This window comes from Budorcas taxicolor, chromosome 5 (genome assembly GCF_023091745.1).
Source record: "Budorcas taxicolor isolate Tak-1 chromosome 5, Takin1.1, whole genome shotgun sequence".
In the NCBI taxonomy this organism is placed as follows: Eukaryota; Metazoa; Chordata; class Mammalia; order Artiodactyla; family Bovidae; genus Budorcas; species Budorcas taxicolor.
The window spans coordinates 138,527,500-138,548,825 of NC_068914.1; the positions used below are offsets into that span (position 1 = coordinate 138,527,500).

Sequence of the window (21,326 nt, forward strand, 5' to 3'; positions counted from 1 at the left end):
TTTCTCACAACTTCCTTCCTGTTCTAACTGCCAGTGCTCAGAAGTCAGGCTTGAGAGGCAGAGGCACCCAGGACGGAGACGTGGACCACTGACAGTAAGTTGAGATCCCTTCGGGGTGGGGAAGGCTGCAGGTGAGCACAGACAAATGCAAGAAGTTTCTAAACCTGGCTACTGCCCTGTACAGTTTATTTATTTTAAGAGGGGTTGTTCCTCTTTAAACAAACCGTGATAAGAAAGTTATTAAGGAGGCTGCAGAGAAGGGGAAATCCAGGCAGGGAATGGCAACAGTGACTCAGGGGAGGCTGGTCTATGAGGGAGGGCGTGCACGCCCGCCCGGGAGACCCATCCTTCATGTCCTGGAGAAGGATTCCAAGGGCACCCGCCGGCAGTGCCTGGCTGGGTTCCTACAAGGTCGAAGCCGGCATCTGGCCAAGCTCAGAAGCAAAAAGACTGTAGAACCAAGCTGATACGAACCAAGCTGGTACATGGTGAGTTGGTTGGTGCTGGGGTGGAGATGTGTGGTTTCCTGTTTTTAAGCAGACTTAAAGAGATGGGTTGAAAAGAAAAAAAAAAATCGATTTGAAATCGTCAAACATGAAACTGTTCTCCACGGGAGGAATTTTCGGGGCACATAAAGGAAATATATAATGAAAGCCTCCCCTGGGGTCCAATGAGATTTAACAATCCAGGGGGGAACATAGCAGAACGCATGGCTATTGATTCATCAGTCTACTGAGATGGCATTTCTACCACTAGCAAAAGCCAGTGAGATGGGCAGAAAGATAACTGCTGCTGTTGCCAAGACTAGCTCTTTACATCTGAGAGGGCTAAAAGGAAACCCAGAAGACACCCAACAATTTATTGAGAAATGCATGCTTGGTTGCTCAATCATATCTGACTCTTTGAGATCCCATGGACTGTAGCCTGACAGGCTTCTCTGTCCAGGGGTTTTTCAGGCAAGAATACTGGAATGGGTTGCCATTTCTTCCTCCAGGGGATCTTCCCTACCCAGATTGAACCCTGCGTCTCCTGTCTCCTTCATTGCAGGTGGATTCTTTACCTGCTGAGCCATCAGGGAAGCCCCTTATTCAGAGATGCATTCTAGAAAAATTCAAGTAGGCTCAGCTAGGACACCCAGTCAGTGGGCCTTCCAAATGTTGGGGTATGGTTTTGGCAGTCATGAGAAGTGCTTTAGGTGTGACCTGGAATACTTTCTTCTCTTTTAAAGGATGTTCCAGGCAGCACATGTTACAAACATGGTCTGTACTTCAACTCTGGTTTTTTGTTTAGTTGCTAAGTCATATCAGGCTCTTTTTGTGACCCCAGAGCACACCGGGCTCCTCTGTCCCTGGCATTTCTCAGGCAAGCATACTGGAGTGGGTTAAACTCTGGACCTAGGGTAATTTGTGGTATAAGTCTGATAAACTCTGAGCTGTTCTGTTCAAGCTGTTCTGTTCAAGGGGAAGGCAGATGCCCTTACTTGGGGGTCCTATGGTTGCATCTTCATGGAGAGACCAAGAAACACTGGATTCAGAGTTAGCATACTGGATGCTCAAGCAAGGGAAGTCAAGAGGTCTGTGCTGGCCCCCAGGAAGTTCAGTCACAGGCAGTTGCCATTTATCTTCGCCATTGCTTGATTTCATTACATTTACAAGAAAAGGCCCCTCCCAGATCTAGATATGAGACAAGCACAGTAAGATCGTTTTATTCTTTCCTGATATGTGTGCAATTCTGAAAGAAAAGTTCATTCACCACCCATACTACACAGATACAGCCCATGAAGGATGACCAGGTTATAGCTGAACAAAAGCCGACAACCTCCAGGCACTGGACTATGGTTCTCTCTCATTTGGGAGAGCATGAGCTTGTCCCTCAGGCAGTATGCTCTGAGCAATGAGCAGGTTCTGTTTTCAGTGGAAGCTCAGAATAGCTAAGTCAGTCTGATGGGAACTGAGGGCCTTGGCCAATTCATGGGAGCACCATAGATTTCAACTTCAGCCGGCCGATAGAGAGACACCCTGAGGAGTGGGGGTGGGGGGCAGTAAAAATTAAGAAGATAAAGAGAACCAGCTTATGTGGAGGGCATTCTGTGTGTCAGATCTGGGGTGAGAAACATATAAAACTGAATCCTGTGAGGACACTGAGAGGACAAGAAGGCTCAGAAGTATGCAATGACTGAAGTCACACACTGATGCAAAAAACAATCAGTAGCTATGCTGCCTCAGAAGGACATTTTAGGAAATGCCTCATGGCAGAAATGTTCTTTAAGCCCCCATTCTGAGCATCCTTGTTCTGGGTCAGTATTATTGTCACCCCAGATCTTGTGTTAGAGTCCATACTGGCACCGCCCCCCCCACAGATGGGTTTTGTGTTCTTTTTGAAACTTCAATATTTATCCACTTAATAAAAAATTACTGAATCCCTCCCTACTGGTTTCCACATTCTGGTTCCCACAACCAGATCTGGTAAAAATTCACTTGGGTTTTCTTAGATGAGCTAATATTCACCATGTGTGCTTATAAAAATTGTCTTTGGAAAATTGTCAGTTGCTCAGTTGGGTCTGACTCCTTGTGACCCCATGGACTGTAGCCTGCTAGGCTCCTCTGTCCGTGGGATTCTCCAGGCAAGACTACTGGAGTGGGTTGCCCTTACCTTCTCCAGGCGATCTTCCTAACCCAGGGATGGAATCCTGGTCTCCTGTATTGCAGGTGGATTCTTTACCGTCTGAGCCATAATTTTTCATGTTTAATTTAAAACCTCTGTGAGTGGACTGAGTAATTGCAGTGTAGTCTTTTGCCCAGTAACGGCTCCCTTTATGGAATTTTCTTTGCAGATCATTTAAAATGAGTATTCATGGAAGCACCTAGCACTGTGACTGTACATAGTAGACACTAAGGAAAGCTGAATGCAGCCACTGAGTTCTCTCTGCTTTTGCATATGAATCGAGATGTCCGTGGGGCATTGGTTCTAGGACCACCCCCATCCTCCTTGATACCAAAATCCATGGATGCTGCAAGTGCCGTGCTCTTGGTATCAAGAGAGGACCAACTGTCCTATGAATGCCCAGGAAGGAATAATGTATTACATCTTGGGAAATAATTACTTCAAGGGAAACACTAAAGAATTCTGCTCCTAAGAATCTGTACCCTGCCTCTGGCTTGATCTTAATGTTTAATGCATGTAAGAGGACACTGTCCTCTCAGGCACTGGCTTGGTTGCTGTCTTCTGGCCTCTGCAGTTGCAGAAGCTCGTGGTGGGGTGGAGGTAGTATAGAGCAGCTCCTAACTGGACGCATCAATTCCTCCGAGTCATTAGGGAATAGTGACACACCAGAAAGGAATTTGGAACCGAGACAGTGTGCTGTGTCCCGAGGGATAAAGTTAGATTCCCCAATGAAGCCAAATCACCAGGCAGCAGAGCAGACCCAAATCCTCCTTGATTGGCTCCAAATTGTCTGTGGTCCTTCAGAGATGGTCCAGCTCACCATGACCTGCTGTAGACCGATGACCTCCAGTTTGGGGAAAGTGGGCATATCCTAGACATCAGGAAGTGAAGATGACCGAGTGACATAGAATGCTGATGCTCACATAGGTACTTCTCTGCTGGAAACCCCCTGCTTCTGGCACTTCCCCATTTCTTTCTATCCCTCCCTCGACTCTACCTTTTCTGTCTAATCCTCCTGGCCGGTGCATCAGGTTATGTGATTACGCAACTTCGGGGCTTAAGTTAAGTCTCCACTGTGCTTTCCTCCAGAGCCAAAGGAAAATCTCTCTATTTGCTGTGCCTGTGTCTCCTATCATTTCCCATCAGTCCCAGAATGACCTCTGGCTTCACTTAGGAAACGGAGCAATAAATAGAATCTAAAATTAAATTGCTCTTTAAAGAACTAGAATAGTGACGATTGCATTTTATAGGCTGATTCAGTTCCTAAACAATCCTGGCAGTTCCCAGAACGTCTTGTCTCTTCCACGCTCCTCAAAGAAACCAAATCTATTTTTAAGAAGGAAGGAGAGGACTTTGTCAACATGGCAGAGCCCAAAGAAAGCCTTGGTGTCTGGCAGTCAGGTACCTCGCTGAAGCTGAAACCAGCAAACATGGAGTATCATGAAGAAGGGAGGAGAAGAAGGGAACAGAGGGTCACTGAACATCTACTGTTGGCCAGAATAGTCCTAGAACTTTTCACGTCTTCTCTAACTCTTCAACTCCATCAGAAAAGCTTATGTTTCCCACTTTACTGGTAGGAAAACTCAGGCTCAGTGAGGCTAATAACACCCTTACATCCTGGAACGTCAATCATGGACACTCAGGCTCAGTGAGGGTAATAACACCCTTACATCCTGGAACGTCAATCATGGACACACATTTTGAATCTCTAGTCTATCTGACTCAGTGCTCAAGTCCCAAGAAACACAACAAAGGGTTATCGTTTTATGAATTAACCGGGTGGTTTGTTTCATCTAAATCCAAGAGTCTTACCTCGTCTTTGCCTTCCACTTATTCGGAACTGCATTATGAACCAGAAGAGTGTGCTGCCTCCTGAGGCTGGTAAATTCTTAGCTGTATGTTACTTCCGGTGTCTTGGAAATTTCCCTGAATTTTTAAGCAAAAACTCTGATTTGTGCTGTTTTACCCATGCCATGAATACCCACCCTAATTTAATTTGGCATTTTAATTGAGCCTGAGAGGATTAAGTTCCTGCCTCAGCCCATCTAATGCTTGACCCTGTTTCACTGAGCAGTAAACATGGGTGTGTGAGGGTTTGCTGTGAAAATTCACCTGTATAGGCATCTGTGAAGCAGGAAATAATGATAACTAGAGAGGTGAGCACATGAAAACATAAAAGAAACGCATATGTGCTTTGGGGCCTTATTAAATATGTAACTGATAATTCCCCACTTCACTTTAGGGCTTCCCTGGTAGCTCGGAGGTTAAAGCATCTGCCTGCAATGCAGGAGACCTGGGTTTGATCCCTGGGTCGGGAAGATCCCCTGGAGAAGGAAATGGCAACCCGCTCCAGTATTCTTGCCTGGAGAAGCCCATGGACGGAGGAGCATGGTGGGCTACAGTTCACGGGGTCACAAAGAGTTGGACATGACTGAGCGCTTTCACTTTCATTTCATTTTTACTGTGTAAAAACCTGTAGTCAAACACAGCATGAAAACAAGCGACAGAGCCCTGCTCTTTGTGGAACAGGGTGCAAGCCCCAGAGGGAGGTGAGCACAGCCCAATCTAGAATGTTCTTTGCTGATGATCTGGGTTCTCCCCAGCCTCACATCCACTTCCTCTTTCCCTTTCTTGGTTTACAGCCTTGTTTAAATTAAGTCGTGCAGTCGTGTCCGACTCTTTGCAACCCCATGGACTGTAACTTATCAGGCTCCTCTGTCCATGGGATTTTCCAGGCAATGGTACTGGAGTGGATTGCCATTTCCTTCTCCAGCGGATCTTCCCGACCCAGGGATCAAACCCAGGTCTCCCGCATTGTAGACAGACGCTTTACCGTCTGAGCCACCAGGGAAGTCCTAAGGACAGCATTAGAGTCATTGAATTATGAAGGAGCCTCCGAGATCTTTCAATGCAACCGTCTCACTTTGCAGAGGCCAAAACTGGACCAGAGGTTTAGCAGCTTGTGCAAGGGGACATGGGGTAGAGTTGCACCGAAATTTTCTTTAGATGACACTTCCCTGACTTGCTAAAGCCGCCCTGCAGAGTTTTGCAAAGCAGCACTTACCTCTGCCTGTGCAGCATCCCCCATGGAGATTCTCAAGATAACCAATGAGCTCTCTAATTTCATTACTACTTCTTAATAAAGACAGCTGGAGTGACAGAGCTTGGAGCCTCCTGTCAGAAGCCCCCCTGGGCTCATATTCATGCTGTCACTTACACAGCATGCTTTCTCGGGCAAGTTATTTACTTCAAGTTTAGTTTCCTAATCTGTAGAAGGCAATGATGATAACAGCCATCCTTAAGGCTGTGGTGAGGACTAAGTGAGATAATCCTCGGGACAGGGTTTAGCACTATGTGTGATAGCTGTTAGAATTATTGTTATCAATAACAAAGCCAGATGTTCTTCACAGACTTAACAGAATGAAATTATGGTTTGGGGGGTGGGGGGTAGTGGGGGGAAGGAATAATTAGGGAGTTTGGGATGGGCATGTACACACTGCTATTCCTAAAATGGATAACCAACAAACACCTACTCTACAGCACAGGGAACTCTTCTCAATGTTGTGTGGCAGCCTGGATGGGAGAGGAGTTTGGGGTGGAATGGATACATGTGTATGTATGACTGAGTCCCTTCACTGTTCACCTGAAACTATCATAACATTGTTAATTGGCTATACTCCAACACGCACAAAAAAGCTGTTCTTTAGATGATGCAATTGGAGAATAACCTGGCATTTCCCTAAAATTCCTACAAAATGGAAGGGTAAAAAGAGAAAAATGAGGGAGTTCCCCAGTGGTCCAGTGGCTAGGACTCTGTGGTTTCACTGCCATGGCCAGGGTTCAATTCCTGGTCAGGAAACCAAGATCCTGCAAGGTACATAGTGCAGCCAAAAACCAAACAAACAAACAACAAGAAAAACAAACAAAACACACACACACACAACACAAACAAAAAAGTTTTAAACTATTTTTAAAAGGAGAAAAATGATGCTTGTAGTTCACTATACATCCACAGTTAGCTTGGGAAACTGTTGTCAAGATATATTAACCAGCTGGGGCTTTGGGAGGATCTGAAATTTCCCAGAAATGAATTGTAAAATTGCAAATGCAGACTCTTTGAATAACAAATATGAAATAATAAAACAGAGGCAGATAGCCTTTTATACAGGTGAAATAAGGTAACTGAAGAACAACTGAGCTGATACCTGACTACAGGTAGCAACCTTAGAAAAGGAAGCACCTAGAGATGGTCTCCCCTAACCCGTCACCTCCCAAGATGAGGAAAGGAAGCTCACAGTGGTTGGAACATTTGCTCACAGGGTCATAGCTAGTTAGTGACAAAGCCAGAATGAAAACTCATGCATGATGAGGCCTAGTTCATTGAGGGGATAATTATCCAAAATCAAGTAGATTGACCCAGAACTCTTCCCAAACCACAGCTCTTCTACTGGACTATGGTTATGTTCCCTGAGATCCAGACATTACTCGGTATCTCTTCCTGCCTCTGCAGGTCCAGGGTTTCAGGTTCACAGACATGATCCTTGGCTTGAGGCTGAGTTGTGTCGTTGGTCTGGCCAGGCTTCAGAGAGAAGCAAAAAGTGAAAAAGAAAGTGAAGTCACTTAGTCGTATCCAACTCTTTGCGACCCAATGGACTATAGCCTACCATGCTCCTCCGTCCATGGGATTTTCCAGGCAAGAGTACTGGAGTGGGGTGCCATTTCCTTCTCCAGAGGGTTTTCCCAATCCAGGGATCAAACCTGGGTCTCCCACATTGTAGGCAGATGCTTTACCATCTGAGCCACCAGGGAAGTCCATGCTTAACACTCAATGCTTTGCTTCATTGTTTCCAAGTTATAGTTTCAAGTCATGTTCTTAGTCACGAACTCCAATAGAGTCTACGAAGGACTTCAGAGCTCCGTGAATCCCTGTGCTGCTTGCACAATTTCATGGGCTTTTGCTTTTCTCCTTTTGTAAAGACCACGACTCTTACTAGATTTTTAAAGAGACTTACAATCTCCAAAAAGATTAAGAACCACCAATCAAACCAGCTGGGCATTTTTGGTACGGCTAGATTGCTCATCCCCCAACTTTTTCCACTTTGGAGAATAACTTAAACATCAGTATGTGCTAAAGATCAGTGTCTTGTAAATGCTAGATGCTCATCAAATATTTGTGACCTTCATTTTGCTTTCAGAAGGGCTTTCCCTGAGAAGTGCTTTCCAGTCCTTTCCTTATCATTTTCTGACATTTTCACCTTTTTTCCTTTTTTCTAATCAGCTCTTCAGAGTGAACTGATTTGCAGTCATCTGACTTCATATCTCTTTTTCTTACGCTATATAATTAGACCAAATTATTTTCATGTGGTCCCAAATTTCCTCCTCTTGACTGCCACAATTTCATATCGAAATCCCACATTATTCTCTGCTCTTCAATTCTCTAGTTAGTTAAGTTGCTTGGTCAGTCGTGTTTGACTCTTTGCAACCCCATGGACTGTAGCCCACCAAGCTCCTCTGTCCATGGGATTCTCCAGGCAAGAATACTGGAGTGGGTTGCCATTTCTCTGCTCTACATTAAATAAATGTGTGGCTCATTTTTACTGAGCAATTATTATATCTGTTTAGATGTAATAAAAATTTAGAAGTGACATGTCTCACCAATTAAAAAATCAGGATCAAGATGACAGATAAATTATGTTGCCAAGTATGACACTATTAAAAGTTAGAAAGTACTGTCCTAGACCAGATCTTTCTCTCTGCGTGTCTCTGTTTCCTTCTCCTTTCAAAATTGAGGTTTGAGGGTGCAGAATTACAATTTCCTGTGTGTGTGTTCAGTCACTCAGTCATGTCCGACTCTTTACGACCCCATGGACTATATCCTGCCTGGCTCCTCTGTCCATGGAATTTTCCTAGGCAAGAATACTAGAGTGGGTTGTCATTTCCCTACAGATTATTAAAATCACCTTGAGCTAATTAGTGGCTGGATGTGATGTCATCCTCTCATAGTCAAACTCCAAGCACATGACTTGTGAGAACCAAGTAATACATTCCAGAAAGGCCTCTCTGCAGTGCTGAGATGTCCTCACATGGTGATAGCTTTGCTGATGCTCTGTCGGCAGTTTTTTTATGTGACCTCTACCCTGGGTATTTGGTCAGGCTTCTCGGTGTCACCAGAGGAGAACCTGTCTCATCTAATTAGTCTCATCTGCGTTGTTCTTTATCTGTGGCTTAATGGTTGTCCTTAAACTACCCACAGCCGACAACCTCCACCCACTGCATCCTTCATCGTTTTTCCAGCCAGTTCATTCACTTTCCCTGAGTGTTGTTTGGAGTAGGACTTGAATTAGTCAGTCTGTTTATTGTGCTGTTCTCTAGAGGCTCAGCTCTGAGTGGTGCTGATTCTTCGGCAGAAGCAAGAGTTGCCATAGCAACAGGCCTACAGGCTTCCTTCCTGCACAGGAAGTGGGCCCAGCCGATGCAATACTGTTTGCAGAGTTGATCAAGGCTCCTAGTGTTCAGCTCGTTATTTTTCTGGAAGAGGATAAATGAGCCAAGAGATATCATTTCTTTTCCTTTCCTTTTTTTTTCTTTGTTAAAATTGCATTTGTTTGACTTCCAAATTATTTTTCTTCCCATTGCCAATAATAGCAACATTAAAAGTTGAAACCACAACTGATTTTGGCCACAGATAGCTTCACTCTGAGAGGAACCTTATAGGACTTGGCAGGGTCACATAAGATGAGATGTGATAGGTATTGTCTTAGAGTTCTACCGCTTCGGAATAGTAAAGACTTTACCCAAGGCAGGGAAGAGAGTTACCCTGGGAGCAGAATGAAAGGAAACCAGGAAATTATCTCCTTGTCTAAATATCTCCCTTTTTCCCCCCAAATAGCTCCATTTCTGCGAATCCCAGGCCTGAAATTCTTCCTAGAGATTCCTTCCTCTTTATTAGGACAGGGCATCTCATTGAGATACATGAACTTGGGCAGTTCTCTTAAGCTCTGGGTTTCGAGTTTCTCAGTAATAAAACGAGGGGAGAGTATGGCTACCCACTGCAGTATTATGGCCTGAAGAATTCCATGGACAGAGGAGCCTGGTGGGCTACAGTCCATGCGGTCACAAAGAGTTGGACACGACTGAGTGACTAGCAAGTTTTTGGACTATATCACCTCCACGGTTCATTTCAACTCTGAAAAGCTCAGACTATACATGCTTTAAGAAAAATAATTTTTAAATTTACAATCAGTCATTAACACTTAAGTGTAAATAATTGTATTAGATCTTCCCTTGATGTTTTAACACAAAACGAGTAACTGTAGACGATGAAGGAAGAAAACAGGGTACGCCCAGGTGAGGTCTTAGAGCATAAGGTCACAGGAGATCTGGAGAAGAGAAGGAGGTGCTAAAGGAGAAGTGGAGATGGATAGAAGGGTACTAAAGAGACAATTGCAATTTGTCTAGAAGAAGTTGGAGTCCTTTATTATTTTGTGCTATTTCAAAAGAACAGAAGCTCATTAGATATAGAACCTATTAACCCAATCAATGAGCGCTTATAAAATGACAAGTATTCAAGTGTTTCAGGAGATTCAAGAGACTTTTTGGTGGTCCAGCGTCTAAGACTCTGTGCTCCCAATGCAGGGGCCCTGGGTTTGATCAATGGTCGGGGAACTAGATCCCATATGATGCAATGAAGACCCAGGGCAGCCAAATAAAATTTTAAAGTGAGAGAGAAACCAAACCCACTAGCTGGCCTCAGGGAATTATTAGCAATGTTGGGAGCAGGGGGAGGACACTCAGGCAGATATCACAGGGGCCTAAAACTTCTCATGAGTTGCCTTTGAGCTCTTACAGGAGTTCAGGGAAAGATGCAATGTATGGGGAAAAACTAACTTGCTTTACCAAGTACTTGACACCATTATAACTGGGATTGCATTGATACATGCTGAGCACTTTGACACCTGCAAGACTGGCTGGGTTTGTAGGACTATGATCATTTCTATAACTCTCTGAACTGGGGCTGTTCGCTCATTGTTCAGGACAGCCTGTGCTATGCTGCTTCACTTGTTTTGTACAATTCACAAGTGAGTTACTTACTGTCAGTTTCATTGAGTGAATAGGAGGGATTCATCACAGTATGAAAACATTCAAACATGTCAAAGAAAAACCTGGAATGTGTTATATTCTTCTTTTGTGAAATAGAATGAGGCTGAATCAGAGGGAAGTCTCCTGGAAAATCATTGACAATTACAGAAGTTTATTAGGGCAAAAATAGCACTGAGAGTGGGCTTCCCTGGTGATTCAGTGGTAAAGAATCCATCTACCAGTGCAGGAGATGTGGGTTCCATCCCTGGGCCGGGAAGATCCCCTGGAGAAGGAAATGGCAACCCACTCCAGTATTCTTGTCTGAGAAATCCCATGGACAGAGGAGCCTGGCAGGCTATAGTCCATGGGATCGCGAAGAGTTGGACAGGACTTAGTGACTAAACAACGACAAGACTAAGAGCAGCCCCTCAAGCATAGCTCATATCCATGGACTTTTGGCCAATAGATCATCACTGTCTCTCTTTCTGTCTCCCTCTAGATCAAAATGACCGAAAAGGCCCCAGAACCACACGTGGAAGAGGATGACGATGAGCTGGATGGCAAGCTCAACTACAAACCCCCCCCACAGAAGTCCCTGAAGGAGCTTCAGGAGATGGACAAAGATGATGAAAGTCTAATTAAGTACAAGAAAACGCTCCTGGGGGACGGTCCTGTGGTAGCAGGTATGTGTATGTTAGGAGACAGAGTGGGGCAGGTCAAGGGGCATAGAAAAGGCAAACATTTGAGCTACTCAGGAGCAGGTGCAAAGGAGAGGGTACCAAGTGCTTCTAAGCTTAAGGGAGTGAGCTGCAGTCTCCATGTGCCAAACCAAGTTATAGATGGATAATTAAGTTTTCTTTGGAGATAAGGCGTACGTTGCCTTGAAATAGACAAAAATAACACATAGGAAGGATTTAGAAGGAGTTTCAGACTATTACTCAGAATTGGATTCTCTCCATGGTCCTTCATATTCTCTCTTCTCTTTCTCCTTCTCTCCTTCTCCTTACCTAACATCCATCATTTCCAATACACAACGGAAGAGTCAGACATGGCCCAAAGATATGGATGCACCCTGACCAACCAGCAGAGTACCTTACCCATAGCCACTCAGGAAATGTTTGCTATTGATGAATAAGGTGAGCCTACAAGTACCTGAAGCAGAAATAACATCACAGGAAGGTCCAAGGCCACTAAGACCAAGCCTGGTGAATCTGCCACTTCCATCCTTATGTCTCCTCTAGAGACAGAGATCCATTTTTCTTTTTCATCTTCTCTCTTTCCTACTTGAAATGTACACACACACACACACTGTATACATATACCTCTTCTCTGTGCTCACAGTGCCTTTTAATTTCTGCAGACCCAACAGCCCCCAATGTCACTGTCACCCGCCTGACCCTCGTTTGTGAAAGTGCCCCAGGACCAATCACCATGGACCTCACTGGTAAGTGGTCACAGCTCTTCTGTTTGGTGGGGCCTCATGTCATCATGAGGACAAGAGCATGGTTTCTGTCCTTTGTCCCAGCCAAAAAAAAAAAAACCTAGTAAGGTAAACAGCTTCCCAAGTGACACAGTGGTCAAGAATCCACCTGCCAATGCAGGAGACACAGGAGACTTGGGTTTGATCTTTGGGTTGGGAAGATCCGCTGGAGAAGGAAATGGCAAACCACTCCAGCATTCTTGCCTGGGAAATCCCATGGACAGGGGAGCTTGGTGAGCTACAGTTTATGGGATCACGAAGAGTCAGACACAACTGAACATGCAGGCACGCAGTAAGGTGATTTCTAGTAAGGTATGCTGGGACCAGATCACAAATCACTGTTTTCACAGTAGTTACCATGCTTAATGAGAAGCCCCAACCTCCATTTCTATTTAATTGAAAGGGGTCAAGCATAAGTACTAGATATGTCTACCTGTATTATATTTATTTTAGATTTTTATCTCTCCATGGCATAGCAGAATTATTATTCGTGGAAAAAGACTGCTAATGAAAATATTAAGAAGCAAGTTGTAGGCTTCTGAAATGGTAATATTTTACCATTTCAGGGTTGGGAAGATCCCCTAGAGAAGAAAACGGTAACCCACTCTAGTATTCTTGCCTGGGAAATCTCATGGACAGAGGAGCCTGGCAGGCTACAGTCCATAGAATCACAAAGAGTCAGACATACCTGAGTGCACACACGCACACACAAACACACACACACATACTATAAAGATCAGAGAAAATATTGATCCTGCGTCAGCTACAGAACTTACCTGAAGGCAAGAAGAAATCCAAGACCTCCTGTTTAATGCTAGGAATTCCATTGTGAAATATGCAGGACTTTTTTAGCTTAAAACTCTGATTCTTTGAAAGAAGCAACTTCCCTCACTAAAGATGTACAACTTAACATGTTATTTTCTTTCACTTTATTGCTGCCAAGGTCAAGTCCTTTCCTGAGACTCAGGTCTGGAGGAGATGATGAGCAACTGGAAAGGTGGCTGATTTGGGGGAAAGTAAGCCACTGGGAGAAATAAGGAAAGGGCCACGAAGCCAGGGGTTGGAGACATCAAAGGCAGGTCTTTCGTGAAGAAATATATATATATATATTATTACCAGATTCATATAATAGACTCATGAGACAGAACAGAGCATGCCTCTAGAACAGTAAGCTTAGGAGCAAGGTAGTTCCTCTCTCATAAGACAACCACTCTTTACCTTATATGGGCTTTTTGTCATAAGGAGGAAATTGGAGGCTGAAAAGACACACTTCCTGTTCAACCGAAATCATTAGAGTAGAGTCTCACATTCAACTACCCCCACGTTCTAGCATCTCTCAGAAAGAAATTCTCTCTCTCTCTCACCAGGCCTCAGACCTCTTCCTGTGAGAAATTGTGTAAAGTTAACAGGTATAACCGTCATTTTGCAAGATAAGGTCTGAAGTAGTACTAAGGAAACCTGCTCTGTTCAGAAAGGCTCGATGATCGATCCTTCAGGGAAGACTTGGTCCCTGTCCCTCTTTCCCAGCAACAACAAAAGCTTGGTTTTCTATCACCAAAAAAAAAAGCTACTGAAGTGAATCCTAGATGTATACAGAGGAGGCTGGTGCCAGCTATATGCATGAAGCATCTGCACAAAACTGTGCAAAACACACAGTCACCTCAAATGTCAAATTATACAGGATCATAATGGGAAAGGAACAAAGACCACCTCTAACCAAGTTACAGGAATTAGGGGGCAGATCCCAGCTTTATGGAGCCTGAAGCCTTTAGAACTTAAGTGATATGTTATCTTTTCCTTAAGAAAAAAAAAAGTATGAAATTGAAAATGCAAAAGCAAAATTAAGTACATAAATCTATGTTTTAATTTTATATTTTTTTAGAATGATAAAAAGGAACCAAACAAGCACATTTTCTAAAGCTTAGAAAACACCCAGACTGGCGATTCCTTTCCTACATGATATTATACATGTACACCCGTGGCGGATTCATGTTGATGTATGGCAAAACCAATACAGTATTGTAAAGTAAAATAGAGTAAAATAAAAAAGAAAAGAAAACACCACACACATTAACAAATTTACAAAAACAAATAGTTGGCATTCTTACATAATATTTTTCTCCTATATATTTGAAGACTGGGCGCAGAGTCTTGAAGGATAAAATCTTGCATATTCTTAAGGCTGCAGTCAAACTTGGAGGGAAAGCTCTATCATGTTTCTTTCACATTGGCTATAAGATTTTAGGCGTTCCAAATGTGTGTTTGTGCAGCGACTAATCTCAACATTCTTTGACCTGAGGACCATAGGGACCGTGTTGCTCTGAGGAGTCCAGAAATGGCTCAGGAGCTTCGACTTCATTCATCTCCTGTGAATGTCCTTCCAGTGAAAATTAACTCTTTTAAAATTCACTTCTACAGGGGATCTGGAAGCCCTTAAAAAAGAAACCTTTGTCCTAAAGGAAGGTGTTGAATATAGAGTCAAAATTAACTTCAAAGTAAGTATCTGGCCCTGTATGTTTGTGTAAAGTTTTAAAATTCTTTCTGTAATCAAAAGAAAAAAAATCAAATTTCTTGCATTATCACATTGGCATACTTTTTGTTAATTTCTATTTCTCCCTAAATCTGGCTCTCGGTTTTAGTTCCCAAAGCTTCTTCCTCATGGGATGGAAGACAATCAGGAAGGGTGGACAGGCAGAGGCAGGGAATAACAAGGAATATTCACACCTTTCTTTTGTCCATCTCAACCATGTTTATATTAAATGGACGATCTGTGGAGCAGTAGAAAAACAGGAGTCTTTCTTTTTTGAAGTCCCTATTACTACTCCACCACCATTTCTGTCTTTTTTTGGTCTTTTACCCACCAGACCACATCTTCTACTATGCCCAGGAGACCAGCTTAAAGGCTTCTAGAAGGATGTGGGTTTTTTCCCTATATCTATGAGTCACATGCAGAAGTTAGAAGAATTAGAAAGCTCGGGCTTCATTTTATCACACTCTCTTTAGTGAAGCTGTTTTCCTTCTGTCTGCTTTTGATAGCTTTATGCTACATGTTTTGCTGAGTGCCTGTTCCAAACCTCAGCAAGAAGTAGTCATGGCTATACTACCTCACTGCCAACAAAACAAAATGTATCGCTGAGAGACTGCTCTGATTGTTCTGTCCAAAATAAAAATGGAGCCCTGGTTATTGTCAAACAATACTGTTTCATTCTGACATGGGTAAACAATCAATCAAGCCATCCAGCTACTGGTGCCATGCCCACTTTAATTTGCTTGTATAAGTATGACCATGGTATAAAATTAACAGATTGGTTCAGCCCTAGGTAGAATGAATCATGGAAAAGTAAAGCACTCAAGCTGTCTATATTTTCATTCCACTTTAGTAAATTTTCTCTGAAAGGCTTGGGAAAGTGGCAAGATTCCAGACAACATTTGAGAATGACAGCCATCCAAACTACATGCCAGAGGCCAATGGATTTCACCCATTATTTTCATCCAAGGAGGCTGTTTTCCTGTGACTCATCTCATCTCTAGACTCCAATCACAGTTATGTTACAAGCAAAATCATCTTCTAGGTCCAACTTTCCATTACGACTTTTCCCCCTGTTTGTTTTTCATATGTTCGGTGGATCATTTCTGAGAGTAGGATTTTCAGATATTTACATAATAATTAGTTTCCATTAATGCCTTTGTAACCTAAAAACAAGAAAGGCCTTATGGCCAGTCTTCAGGGGGAAGGAGCTCAAGACCCTTTTCTGGGCCACGGAGGAAGGAGAAATGTAATGTAGAATACTGAGATAGTGTTCTAAGTAACCATCCCCTCCCCCACACCAAAAATCATAGTATTCAACAACTGGAACCAGCTTCGGTAACACTGAGTCTTGTGACTTCCTCTCTTTAATCTCTGCCTCATCGCCAGGCTAAATGATAGTCGTAACTTATTCTGAACTAAATCTTCAGTCCTTTCATCCTTAGAGAAGCCTCAGCTAGGTCAGATCCGCATGAAATACGAGGAAAAATTGAAGACCCTCTTTAATCTGAATCACTTGGCTCCTTCCCACCTACAGGTGAACAAGGATATTGTGTCAGGACTGAAGTATGTTCAACACACCTACCGGACGGGGGTGAAAGGTAAAGTATGCCCACTTGCCACTGTCCCAAACTCTGCTTCTCAGGGACACATAAACTTCGGGAAGGACCTACCCAAATGGGAGGTGCTAGTAGCGTGTGATAGGCAGGTGGCAGGGGGTAGGGGTGGGCTGCGTGCTCAATTTCCTAGCCAAAGAATAGGGGGGAAAAAAATAGACCAACCTAGATAGCATATTGAAAGAGTTTTCTAGAATTGAGAAAAGCGGCTCAGATAGTAAAGTGTCTGCCTACAACGCAGGAGACCAGGGTTCGATCCCTGTGTAGGGGAGATCCTCTGGAGAAGGCCATGGCAACCCACTCCAGTACTCTTGCCTGGAAAAGCCCATGGACGGAGGAGCCTGGTAGGCTACAATCCATGGGGTTGCAGAGTCAGACAGGACTGAGCGACTCATTTTCACTTTGCAACTAAAACAAATAATATCACATTACTTAATCTACAGTTTCCTTGACAAGCTGCACCTAAACAGTACATGTTCAGTTGTGTTCTGTTAATAAGAGCAGAGAAAAATGAAAGATGGAAGGCTGATGAAAGCACTTCCAACGTTTCGTTAACCTAACGGTGTGAAACAGCGTCGCCTAGAGGTGTGAAGCAGTAATGCATAGGTCAGTTCAACCAAATCCATCAATGAGGGCTAAGGAAGACAATGATCAATTAGCATGGCGTAAAGATCCAGACTGCAGCCATGAAATTAAAAGACGCTTACTCCTTGGAAGGAAAGTTATGACCAACCTAGATAGCATATGAAAAAGCAGAGACTTACTTTGCCAACAAAGGTCCGTCTAGTCAAGGCTATGGTTTTTCCAATGGTCATGTATGGATGTGAGAGTTGGACTGTGAAGAAAGCTGAGCGCCGAAGAATTGATGCTTTTGAACGTGGTGTTGGAGAAGACTCTTTGAGAGTCCCTTGGATTGCAAGGAGATCCAACCAGTCCATTCTGAAGGAGATCGGTCCTGGGTGTTCTTTGGAAGGAATGATGTTAAAGCTGAAACTCCAGTATTTTGGCCACCTAATGGGAAGAGTTGACTCACTGGAAAAAACTCTGATGCTGGGAGGGATTGGGGGCAGGAGGAGAAGGGGACGACAGAGGATGAGATGGCTGGATGACATCACTAACTCGATGGACATGAGTCTGAGTGAACTCTGGGAGCTGGTGATGGACAGGGAGGCCTGGCGTGCTGCGATTCATGGGGTCAAAAAGAGTCAGACACGACTGAGCGACTGAACTGAACTGAACTGAAGACCCACTTAGTGACTCAAATCCCACAGAAGATTGTTAATCTGAAAGATCGTCCTTGCTCTTCCAATACCTAGTCTCACGAAAAAATAGTTGTTTCCCATTTTCCTTTGGGTGTGAAGACTCTGATGTGTCACTTGGGCAAAAGCTGGTCAAGAATGTCTGCAGCTATTCCTCCAAACTAATTCAAAATAACAGCCAATTTAAACATCGGCTGCGTGCCTGCCCACCTACCTTTACTTAAACTTTCTAGTCCTCATTATTCTTAATATATATCCCAGTTGCTCACCTTTTAATAACTCTGGTTGGCTATTTTTACCATCTGTTTCAGTTCACCACTACTTTTTTTAAAAACCAAATTATTGGCTTTCCCATTTCATCTAATTATTCCATCCATGATTTCTGTTTATTCTGATCAGAATGAACATCTAACATCAGAATGATTCATTCTAACCAGCTGTTACTTTACCTCTTGCAACTATCCACAGAATGGTAGTTTGTAGATGGAAGCTCCTCAAGGTGTATTATATAGAAAAGAAACAGAATCCCCGAAACGTAGACAGCAGCAGAGCTGAGATCAGAACTCTGGTCTCAATTAGTTTCAGGTTTGTTTGTTTTTTTTTATTTGAGATATAATTGGCATATAACATAGTGTTAGTTTTAGGTATACAACATAATGACCTGTACCTGTACACATTGTAAAATAATTACCGTAATTAGTCTAGTTAACCCCCATCACCACACACAGTTTCAATTTTTTTTCTTGTGACGAGAACTTTTAAGATCAACTCTCTCGGCAACTTTCAAATACACAATATAGTATTGTGAACTATGGTCACCACACTGTACTTTAGGGCCTGCCTGGCTCAGTGGGGAATCTGCCTGCAATACAGGACACCCAAGTTCGATTCCTGGGTTGAGAAGATCCCCTGGACTTAACTTCTCTTGTAACTACAAGTGCGTACCTTTGGAGTACCTGGAATTGCTTTTTGTTTGTTTGCTTGCTTTGTTTTTATGACATAATCTGCTACATCTTCATAGAGTCTTGATCCCCATTGATTTAGGGCACTAATTCCTCAGCTTTCCTGAATCTCAGAGTCAGCTGTGATGTGTTTTAAGGACACTGATTCTTGGGACTCACAATAGTACTAACCATAGATTGAGAGTGGGTCAAAGTATACTACATTATGAAGAGATTCCAATTTAAAAAAATGTTTTTTAAGGAAAAAAAAAAAAGTTGCTCCCGGTAAATCTGATATTTAGCCAGGCTTGGAAAGTATTTCTCTTGGCTTTGATCACAGTGAGCTCTGCTCCAAATTGTCACATGCAGTGTTTCCATCTAACAGGCTCTCACCCTAATGAACTTTTCTGTCTTCCCAGTGGATAAAGCAACATTCATGGTGGGCAGCTACGGGCCTCGGCCAGAGGAATATGAGTTTCTGACTCCAATTGAGGAGGCCCCCAAGGGCATGCTGGCCCGAGGCACTTACCATAACAAGTCCTTCTTCACCGACGACGACAAGCATGACCACCTCACCTGGGAGTGGAACCTGTCCATTAAGAAGGACTGGACGGAATGAGCGCCTCGGCCCTTCGCTCTGCCTATCTTTGCCACCCAGAAGAGCCCTTGGTCCCTCCTCCCTGATCACAGCTGGGCCCCTTCCCCAGCACCCTCCACCCTCTTAGCACTGCACCCTCTCCCACAAGGTGTCTCCCAGTGATAGCCGAACAAGATGCTTAAAATTGGGCTTTCATCCTGCCCTCCTTCTGAACATGGCCAGATCTCCCAAGTTCTCTGTCCCATAGATGATCATTTAATAGTCCCTCTTTTATTCCCATTTGAGCAACTGGAGATCAGAAAATGGGCAGACTAGCACAGTCCTTCTGCCTCAGGTCCTTGTCCCTCCCTCCACTCCTGGATTCTCCTGTGGTTACTGCTGGTTCAGTGAAGGTCTCTCATCATGTTCCCTGCCAACTGGGGTTTTTCTTTTCTGGGAGACACTGTAAACAGCACAAGAGAACAAGAATAAAGCAGTTATAACAGCTGACTGAGACTCTCTTTTCTCTGCATTCTCCCTTTAAGCAAATATGGTAACTGGATGGTTCCCATTCAAGTGTTTCCTCAGAAGAGGTGGGCAGAGCTCAGTACAGGAGGTTTTACATTATTGGGAGCAGTTTCACCCCCTGTTTCAGTGCATATGCTAGAAAAATCTCAATTTATTTATTTATTTTTTAATTAAGCATGGTCTTCTTTTTTTTTTTTTTTTTTTTAATTTGCTTTGCTGTGGCTTCCCTGGTGGCTCAGATGTTACCATCTTTACAGAAACTGCCTGCAATGCAGGAGACCCGGGTTTGATCCCTGGGTCAGGAAGATACCCTGGAGAAGGGGATGGCAACCCACTCCAGTATTCTTCCCTGGAGAAATCCATGGACAGAGGAGCCTGGCAGACTACAGTCCAGGGGATCTCGAAGAGTCAGACACGACTCACTTGCTGTGGTGGATATTAGTTGCAGCATGCAGGATCTAGTTCCCCAACCAGAGATCGAACAAGGGTCAAATAGAAGCAAGGAGGCTTTTTTAAAATTAATTTATTTTCTCTTTGGCCCTGCTGGGTCTTACTGCACACAGGCTGTCTCCAGTTGTGGTGAACAGGGGCTACTCTTCATTGTGGTGCTCGGGCTCTTCATTGAAGTTGCTTCTCTTGTTTCAGAGCACAGGCTCTAAAGTACAGACTCAGTGTTCCAGCTCCTGGGCTCTAGAGCACAGAGTCAGTAGCTGTGGCTCATGAGCTCAGTTGCTCCAAGGCATATGGGATCTTTCTGGAGCAGAGATGGAATCTGTGTTCCCTTCATCTTCAGGCAGATTCCCATCCACTGCACCACCAGGGAAGTTCCTCAGTGTATTTTATTATCATATAGTGCATGCTTCAGCCTTGTCCAACTCTTTGCTAACCCATGGATAGAAGTTTCTGCTAAGCTTGAGACTTGCATATCCTTTCCCTACAAGAATCCCTTGGATTTATACAGGCACTTGGGCCACATCAGGCATTTTTTCTCTCCTGCTTAAGATCTTCAGTGGCTTCCCATCGCCTGCAAAATATAGCTGAAGCTCCTACGCTTAGTATACAAGGTCCCCTGGGATCTGGCCTCAGAATGCCTTTCTGCCCAGATTTATTATTCCATTTTCTGGTAATGCTCAATTGCTAATAATTAGTAATTTGCACATCACGTTTGCATCTCAGTGCTTTGGCTCTTTACATGAAACTTCCTTTCCACCTTCATTGCCTGAAAAAGTTTTATTTACCCAGGACTCTGCTTAGGCATGCTTCCCAGGTGGTGCAGTGGTAAAACGGCCTGGAGATGCAAGTTCGATCCGTGTGTGGGGAAGATCCAAGGAGAAGGACATGGCAGCTGAGTCCAATATTCCTCCCTGGAGTCAGACATGACTGAGTCTGCACACATGCACTGCTTGGGCAACCCCCGCAGGAAGAAAGCTTTCACCAGACACCATCATTGTCCAAAATGTCTTTAGTTCACCTTCTCCTAGCACCCTGAGTTTCCCAATTTTTTAATCACTTTCCATTTTACATTTAAACTATCTATTTAATTGCCCATTTTTCATATTAACAGTCTAAGTTGAGAGAGGTGATTAGATCACCATTATTGCTATGTCCGTAGTGCCTAAGTCAACACCTGGCATAGAATGTTTTGTTTTATTTAA

General features: G+C 43.7%; 1 protein-coding gene across 2 annotated transcripts; it reads left to right on the forward strand.

The window, feature by feature from the left end:
* The first annotated feature begins 26 nt into the window (after positions 1–26).
* ARHGDIB (Rho GDP dissociation inhibitor beta) lies at positions 27–19,653 on the forward strand. 2 transcript variants are annotated; one of them, XM_052640417.1, is made up of 6 exons: positions 27–94; positions 11,243–11,426; positions 12,104–12,187; positions 14,642–14,718; positions 16,288–16,351; positions 18,986–19,653. In XM_052640417.1, exons 2-6 carry the CDS (start codon positions 11,249–11,251, stop codon positions 19,183–19,185), a joined length of 603 nt encoding a protein of 200 aa, XP_052496377.1. In that variant the 5' UTR covers positions 27–94; positions 11,243–11,248; the 3' UTR covers positions 19,186–19,653. The 2 variants fall into 2 exon arrangements, with proteins under 2 accessions (XP_052496377.1, XP_052496376.1); XM_052640416.1 differs by lacking the exon at positions 27–94 and adding an exon at positions 364–488.
* The last annotated feature ends 1,673 nt before the right edge of the window (positions 19,654–21,326 follow it).

Excerpts from the sequence above, each read along its gene's own strand:
- ARHGDIB (XM_052640416.1), top strand. Across the intron at positions 11,427-12,103 it reads GGACGGTCCTGTGGTAGCAG|ACCCAACAGCCCCCAATGTC; the intron begins GTATGTGTATGT and ends TAATTTCTGCAG. Across the intron at positions 12,188-14,641 it reads AATCACCATGGACCTCACTG|GGGATCTGGAAGCCCTTAAA; the intron begins GTAAGTGGTCAC and ends TCACTTCTACAG.